Source organism: Limulus polyphemus, unplaced genomic scaffold (assembly GCF_000517525.1).
Source record: "Limulus polyphemus unplaced genomic scaffold, Limulus_polyphemus-2.1.2 Scaffold716, whole genome shotgun sequence".
NCBI classification, from domain to species: Eukaryota; Metazoa; Arthropoda; class Merostomata; order Xiphosura; family Limulidae; genus Limulus; species Limulus polyphemus.
The window spans coordinates 255273-264293 of record NW_013666326.1 but is presented as its reverse complement, the minus strand read 5'-3'; the positions used below and the strand labels follow the sequence as shown (position 1 = coordinate 264293).

At 29.5% G+C, this 9021-nt stretch overlaps 1 protein-coding gene across 1 annotated transcript in view; it reads left to right on the top strand.

The window, feature by feature from the left end:
- The window catches only part of LOC106460134 (transformation/transcription domain-associated protein-like), a 262616-nt gene that overhangs the window by 171011 nt on the left and 82584 nt on the right, over positions 1-9021 (top strand). Inside the window, exons 42-44 of the mRNA XM_022386785.1 lie at positions 1297-1446; positions 1650-1804; positions 5956-6122. Of these exons, the coding sequence (XP_022242493.1) occupies positions 1297-1446; positions 1650-1804; positions 5956-6122 (472 nt within the window). The remainder of the gene's footprint in view (positions 1-1296; positions 1447-1649; positions 1805-5955; positions 6123-9021) is intronic.

Below are 9021 nucleotides of genomic sequence, written 5' to 3'. Positions count from 1 at the left end.
ACGTAAGTAGTAGATAGTAGAGTAGCGTACGTAGTAAAGTAAAGTTAATAGTTAGTTACGTTCGTCTATATATTGTTTGTTGTTGTGTGTTTATATATATATATATATATATATATATATATATATAGATACACACACAGAGATGTATATATATATATTACAGTATATATGGACAAGCATGATAAACTTTTTTATATACTGAACTGTTACAATGTTAATCATAAGAACCATTACTTGAGTATTATTCTGTATAAAGTATGTATGTTATGATGTCATTAAACTTTTTGCTGTATGAAAACACTTTAATCAAACCAAGTTTCTCTAATTATGAAACATCTGCTGTTTTGGATATAAATTATTCCTAGCTGGAATCTTTAATTTTCAGAATTTTATTTACAACAAATGATACAACATATGATTTCATAATTTAATGTTTATTCTATTTTTGTTTTTTGTATTTTTACATTTAAACTTCCTTCTCTAACCTTTTGATTAATTAAACATATTGGTGAGAAGGCTTTAAGTAAATCGTTTGTTATAAACAACTTATAATTAGGGGTAACCTTTATGAGTACTATCCAACTAATTTCCTTCAGTAGTTTTTCATATTTTTCCTCCCTCTCTTTAATACTAGCTTGTGTTTCATTAGTATTATTTGAAAGTAAATGATTAAGAGGACCGAATGTTATAGCTTGATACTTTTGACTGATTGTTCTAAAATTTACTTTTTTTCAATGAAAAAATTGTTACAGTAACGTTGCTCTCATTTCCAAGATGTATCTATTATTGGTATTCATGGTATGTTTTACTTTTATTAATAGTAGCTCATCTGATTATGAATATTCATAAGTTCCACTTTACAATTCATTGGTCAGAATTTATGTAGGAAATGGTTGAAACTTTTGAAGGTGAATGAGTGTTCTCAACTTTATAATGCTAAATGGTTGGAAATATTTTGAATGAGTAGGTAATGGAAACCTTGAAATTCTCTAACCTGTTGGGTGCTTGTAAGAATATTTATAGTTAACTCTGAAAAATCAGGTGTAATAAACAAATGAAAAGAGCACATAGATATCAGAAATAGTAATTTTTGAGCTGAAATGTATTTCATTGACATTGTATAAGACATTTTTGAAGTGTAGTTGCAGCTTTTCAATGTTGTCTATTTATAACAAATTATATCAGTATAGAATATTTTTCTACAATAGTTTTAACACTGCCCTATAAATCAATATATATATATATATATATTGTGTGTGTGTAAAAAAGTTGTTCATAATTTTTTCTGTCTTCCAGGGAAATGATCAGCCTAATTATGGTAACATATGTACTGGGCTAGAACTATTAGCCTTTCTGGTTACCATACTTCGTAAAGACACCATTCTGGCTAGTTTCAGGCCCTTGCAACGAGGAATTGCTGCATGTATGTCTTGTACAAACTCAAAGGTGATCACACTTGCTATTAAATTGTTTAAGAAGATACAGTATAATGTGAACCTCCTACATAAATGATTTTCAGGTTCATGAAAAGGATAGTTTTATGTGCCATTTTATTGTAATACTAGATAGCATACTTATATGTTCAGTATTTGTTATATCTGTAACGTTTTCATCAGTTATATTAAAAAATATTCCTTAATATTTTCTAGGTCATTCGATCAGTACACAACCTATTATCTAGGTTAATGAGCATTTTTCCTACTGAACCCACAACATCCAACATAGCTTCAAAGTATGAAGAACTTGAATGCTTGTATGCTTCTGTTAGCAAAGTAGTCTATGAAGGACTAAGTACATATGAAAAGTAAGATATATGCTGTTTTTCACTTACATTTACAATTATGTGCTTAGAACTAAATGTGATTTTAAGTTTATGAAAACCATAATGTATGTGAATGCACCATATTCTTATACTATACTGTGTAAAAAGGAATAGAATATTTAAATGTAAGTGTTCACTGTTCTATACCTTATGTTATTACTTACTCCTGTTGTTCATCCTCAGCTGCTCAGTTTTTGTGAAATGGAACTTCTATTAAAGAAAGAAAATAGTTTCTGAGGTACATAACAAGAATTGTAATTGCTTCAACATTTAATGTGTAAATTTTATATTTGCATTATCACTGCTTTTAGAATAAGCATGTTTTAAAATGAATATATAGCAGCAACATTAAATATATTTTCATTATAATTATCACCTCTTAATTTAACCATTCAGAGCTACACAATAAAAGTGATGATGACTTTGACCATATTTTTGAAGTAATTTATATTTACTTGAAACGTGTAGGCTTAAATTGTTTCTGGTTTCAAATGTTAAGCTTATGTGACAAATTTTACCTCCATTTATAACATCATAGGTTCATATTTTACATTATTTTTATGCATTCTGTTTTTAACTATTTCCTGATATGAATAAAACCAGAAAGGCTGTAAACAGAATTTCCTTCCAAATAGTCAAATATTGTTGTCTATTATATACTCTGCTATAGTACCATATTATTTATTAGATGGGAATTGCAGTTTAATGATAAATAAAAGTATAATGGCAACAACAGCAATATATGACACATGAGTTGGAAACAGATATTTAATTATAGAATGTTTAAGAATAATTCTATTCTATCTTCATTATGATATTGTAGATCTATTTATATTTTAAATCATTTTGTCAATAAATTATATTATTCTAATATTCACCATTGTGCCCTATTGAGTAGCTTGTACAAGGAAATGCTTCTAATATTAACTAAAATATCATTTAACTTTGGGAAGATTTTCTGTTATTGTTAACCATATGCATATACAGTCTCAGTCAGGATCTTTTTACAGAGTTGCATTCAAAATTTAATTGAACTACTTTATTACCAATCTATGTCAATAAACTTCACTTCAAAATACAGTTTACAATTCAAATTTTTATATTATCTAAGTTTTAATTTCTTAATTTCAACAGGAAATATTTAAGCAAGTTCTCAGTCTTTACCCCTGTGTTATGCAATGTGTTTGCATTCTGACATCTCATTTCTAGATTTTCTCTCTTCCCTTATATGAGTTTTAGAGTGTCCAACTTGTTTATAAATACATAGTATAGATATTGACAAGCCAGAATATAAAAGTTGAACCTCCTGTATTGCTTTAATGAGATGTCACTGTATTTATTCCACTCATATGATACACCCCTCTCATATGTCTTTTTCCTTCATGACATTTCAATAATTATTCCTGACTTTGATATTAGACATGTTTCTAACTGATAGAAAGAGCATATTTCTCTGTACAAGATCCGTTATACAGTTCTTTTGGTTTGGACAGCTAAATAGAAGTTTAACTTGAAATTCATTGTTTATTATCATTATCGTTCTAAACAGGTAATTGAACTTTTTTAATCGATTTATAACTTAATTAGAAAGCCAGCGTTCTAAAATGCACATTTGAAAGCATCATGAATCATTTTGTGGACAACCCACATTCTGGAATGTCAATTTTCCACACATTCTTGGATTTCCAAGTTTTTCTTTGTCATCTGGGTCATTTTTTGTGATTTGTGTAAATCTGGTTTAAACATATAGAGGGAGGGGGTCAGCCTATGCTACCATGATGTTCCATGTACTTGTGATGTTTTGTAAACAAAAGGTCTGACATATAATTACAATATGACTCCTTCATTGGCTGCTCTCCACGGAACATTCTACTGCATATGTGCTGTGTGGTATAGCTACGGCTGCCTCCATCATGCCCATGTGAAGACAGCAATTTGTCAGGTAAAATTGAAATAGAATCCATTGAAATCCTTTTTTATAATTTGCCATCCAACTTCAGAAAAATAATTAGTAGACCACCCTCTTATCATATGTCGACATTTATCAAATACATTGAGCCATTTATCCTAAAATGAACTATGACACTTGGATGAAAACACTGTTGGATTTATTTCAACATTGAGCCGATCAGTTACATTTTGACAGCTGCTCGGAGTTATTCTAGCCACATGTTGTAGTGCAAATAGACACAATATTTTTGAGATGAAAGAAAATTCTTGGACCTAAAGGGAGTACTTCTATTTTGAAAGCTGAAAATTTACAACCTTAGGCAGGTACTTGGCTGGTTTTGTGTGGGTAATAATAGGGTTATTTAGTAATGTAATGAATTCAATGATCGACTATTTATTGTTCATTAGTGATGAACCAGGATAGATAATCCCTTTTCTGAGGAGAAATAGTGGATTTTTCACAGGATACAGTGTACCTGAAAATATTCACATTTTGTGCCCTAAGCATGCTCAGAATTGCTTTGAGAGCCCCCCGAACCCCCAGCCGGACTTACTCTTCCTACACGCTCATAGCCTGCTCTACAGGATTTCAGATTTTTTTTTTTTTTTTCCTGTTGGCATCCCTGACATTGTGTGCAAAAAGTAATCTTATCAGAATATGTTCTTGAGTACAAATAAGCCTCAATGCTAAGTCAAGTTCTAAATTTCTTGTTTATATATATATATATATATATATATATATTATTTAATGTTAAAATTTTTTTAATAAAACTAAAATGTAAAAATTAGGAATTTTTTTTTAGGTTAGTTAACAAGAATTGAATCAAAAATTTCTTATGCACTTACAGAATTCACATGGTTTGAGGTCACATGATATAACTTGATCTGTTTGTTTACTCTGTGCTGTTCTGTTGTGATATTAATTGGTTTCAAGTTCTATGAGAGGACAACAGGTACGCTACAAAGCAATAAAACTAAAAGAAAGCACATGTGAAAAGATTAGAAGGTAAAGCTTTAGGATATTTAATTATAATTGTCTTTTACAATCTGCAGTCAAATGTTTTTTGCTGTTGCCATCAGACTAATATTCATAACTATACTGTTTTCTGAACTTTGTCTCTTAGTAGCTTTTTTTTTTCACCAGTCATGTTTTTGCTCCTGTATTAGTGTATTTTAATAGTAAGAGGTCAAATCTAAATTTTAAAATTTATCGTATATAGCTTATGATTTTTAATTAATTTTTTAATAATTCAAATTTAAAATATGTCTCAATTCTTCCAAAGTAAAATCTGTTTTTGGAATATATTAAGCTTATTCATTTACAGTGTTGCATTTTATAATTTCATGGAGTTTTAATTTCAGATAACCTGGACTGAATCTATCTTTATTGACTTTTAAGATAAATGTTTTTAGTGACAGTATGGTTTTCTTGATTTATTTGTCTAATTACAACTGTGATGGATATGGCTTAGTAGATAACATGCTGGGTCATGGCTCAGAAGGTCAAAGGCTCAAGCTAAGATATACCACTCAGTTCCTACTTTCAACTCTTTGGGTGGGTGGAGAGAGAGATATTGTAACTGAGACAGTCAGTTCAGACTAGCTGCATTCAGGTAATGGGTGCTGGTGACTGGTTTCCCTCTCTCTATGGCTAACTGTTTTAAGTTAGGAATGACTGTTCCTGAATTTTAGGTGTCTGATCTTGTTTAATTAAGGTGTTACATAACGTGTCATTCATGATTAAAATACCAATACACTCTACTAAAATTAAATAGAATAACATGTTTTTTCTGTTTATTTTTCTTCTTTTAATATCAGTCTTTTAAACCCTGTTTATTTTTAACTTTGAATAGTTGTTGATTGGGAAATTTAGATATTAACTAGGTAAACTTTTCTACTTTTTAATAGAATAATCATTGAATAAAATTAATGTAATCTGCATACCTTTGAAAATTTTAAGTCTGTAAACTGGTGCTTCTTTATTTATTTTGAATAGGATATCTATGAGAAAAGATTATTACTGGTGATTAAACAAATGTTTTTATTTCATAGACTTGTAAAACAGTTAATGGTAAACATACAAAACTTTTCTTACTGAAAGGATCCTATTCTTCATTTTTCTTGCTTTAACTTGTCTGAGAAAATCACAGTTTCAAAAAAATGATTAAATATCTTTATTTAAGGGCATCCAATGCTTCACCATCAAGTTTGTTTGGAACCCTGATGATACTGAAAGCTGCTTGTGTGAACAATCCATGCTATATTGATAGACTGATTACTTCCTTTATGAGAGTCTTACAGAAGATGGCTAGGGAGCACCTTAACCCTAACAGCAATGAAGCAACACCAAGTAATATATTTTTCTTTAACAAATTATGCATATTTATTCAATATTAAATATCATTTCATTCAAATATTAATCATAAATTAAAATATTTTTCAGATTGTTCAAAAAACGTTGTGAGAACTCTAATTATGTTTTTCCCAGAGAATATCGATTCCATGGGTTAGGGAAACTGAAAAAAGTCATTGAATTTTATATTTTATATTCCTAGCCCAAGAAACATTAGAAGATTTTGTCTCATAGACAAAAACTGGGAAAAGTCAATGAATTTCTTATGATTCAGTGATATTTCTAAGACATAAATAGGAAAAAAATAAATTATCTTTAACACCAAAATATCTGATACAAGTTAATTCTGGTACCTTAACTTCTTGATTACAGACAGCTGCATTGCACCTACTACATAGCCACTAAAGTAACCATGAGATTAGTCATACTATAACTTTTGATAATGTATGCATACCTTCATGAAATTTCACATCCTATTAGTAAATATTATAAAGCTTTTGTACCCAAAAAGTCAGATTTATGAGTTAAATATTTTAATTAAAGATTCGCTCATGATTAAAATGCCAGAACTGTCTACTAAAATTGAATAGAATAACATGTTTTTTTTTCTGTTTTTTTTATTTTCTTAATATTAGTCTTTTAAACTATGTTCAGTTTAATTTTAAGATTAAAAATACTTTTCTTCATCTGAAAATTGTCAAATTTAATGTACCTAATCCTTAAGAGCATTAACAACCTGATTGTAAGATGGAAAAGTATCAGCGATAAAAATTGAGACTACTTCATTTAATAAATGTTTTGTTTTGATATATAAGTTGTTCGGGTTTTTTCATCTGAAAAAAAGTGACATTAATTTGTTGACGAACTAATAAATCACATGGTGCATGTTACCGTATTAAACAGCATAAAACTGGCCACAAAGCAAAACATGGGTGGTAATTTCTAATATCAGAAATTTGGATATAATAAGTTTTCGAAAACATCAAATAAAAAATATTGAAATATAGAATATTTCATTGACAGTAACTAATAATTATGACATATATAAGGGTTTCTGAGATTATGGCAGTATTTGTTACTTATAAATCTTTGTAGAAACAGTTGAACTTGTGGCTATAAATAAATGAGTACATTATGTTTACCTAATAATCTACAATTTAATGCCTCAAATTTGGGTAATATATTAGACAAACTTGCTGTTTGTCAAGCATCAAAGATGCTAGGGACAGGAAAGAATAAAAACTAAAGGTAAACATGAGCATGTGCAGCTTGAAAGAATAGGATTTAGAGTTTTGGTGTTATTTAGAAAATATGGACTTTTAAATCATGGTATGCCCTTGAGATGGAAATGTTAATTAGTTTAGACATTGTGCAATATTATTATGGTCAAGTACAGGCAATGTATCAGTGTTTTTTTATTGTGTCTAAATTCAAGGACCATACCATAATAACAATAGTTTGAATAATTTATTAAAAGTTTTACTTAGTAGCAGTTTTTGTTTAATGTAATAAGCAACATTATGTAAGAACAGAATGGAAAATGTGACACATAATTGGTATAATACTGTAATGCAATACCACTATCATAAAGCTACCTGGTTATTTATATTTAATGTTATATATCTTTTAACAAAACTAAATAAAATGTAAAAATTAGAAGCTTGTTAGGTTAGACAACAAAACTTAAATACAAAAATTTTAATAAAAAATTTCTCTTTATCACTTATAGAATTAACATGGTTTGAGGTCACATGATGTAACTTGGTCTTGTTTACATTAAGATGTCCTGCTGGGATACACTAGGTTTCATGTTCTGTGAGAGGATATAAAGTACTCTGCAAAGTAATAAAATTAAAAGAAAGCAGATGTGAAAAGGTTAGCTGCTAAAGCTGTTGGGATAAATACATCTTTAATAAAAAATACTTGACTGAAAAATCTGCTTTTTTGTGTATAACAGACTTGTATATTACAAGCTTGCCAGATTTCATGAAGATACAACTTGAACATTCAGAATTACAGTTACATGGTGATTACAAGGTCAGTCAAATTAACTAACCCATGGGTATATAGGGTTAATCTTACATCCAGGATGCATTGAGTTCATTTGTTATTGCTTTCACATACTTGAAACTGTTACATCTTGATAATTTGTATGTATTGCTAGAGATGTAAGTAAAACATCTGAGAGATTGTCTTATCATCTGGTTTTGTTTCTTTGACAACCATCAGGTTTATTTTGTATGTTCAATCAGACATAACTGATAATTTGATTAGTTTGGTTGTTGATAAGTGCAAAGCTACACAATGCTCTGCCCACCACAGGTCATAAGCCTGCAGGCTTACATTTGAGCAACTGGGGCTAGCAAGTAATAGCTAGGTCTAATAGTTATAATATATACTATTCCTTAACCTTTAAGAGAGCAAACATTTAATAAGATCTGGAAAATTGCATTAGAATATAATTACAAAAATTGATATATTCTTAGGTTTTCTGCATGCTTCATGTGTCCCATTGTGAGGATGCATGCTGTTCTGGTCTATGTACAATTCAATGTGGAAAGAGAACACCCCCATTTTTGTATTCAGCTTTGATCATTTATAGTGTTTGTAATCACTTGAGTTTTGTATAAATATGTGACAGTGCCATATTTTAAATTTGTAGAGAAGTTTAACTCTTTCAGCATGGGCTTGGTCCCTGGGACTGACCTCGTAACCATTTTGGGCTTGTTATGGTCTCATAACATTATACATTTATATATATTTATTATATTGACCTTTCAGCTGGACCTGGCTAACAATACAGAAGTTACAATGATGCACTCATGTTACCGTATCATATAACATAAAATTGACCTTTGGTCTGTACAAAGTAACTTGTCTTGGCTGTGTTTTAGTA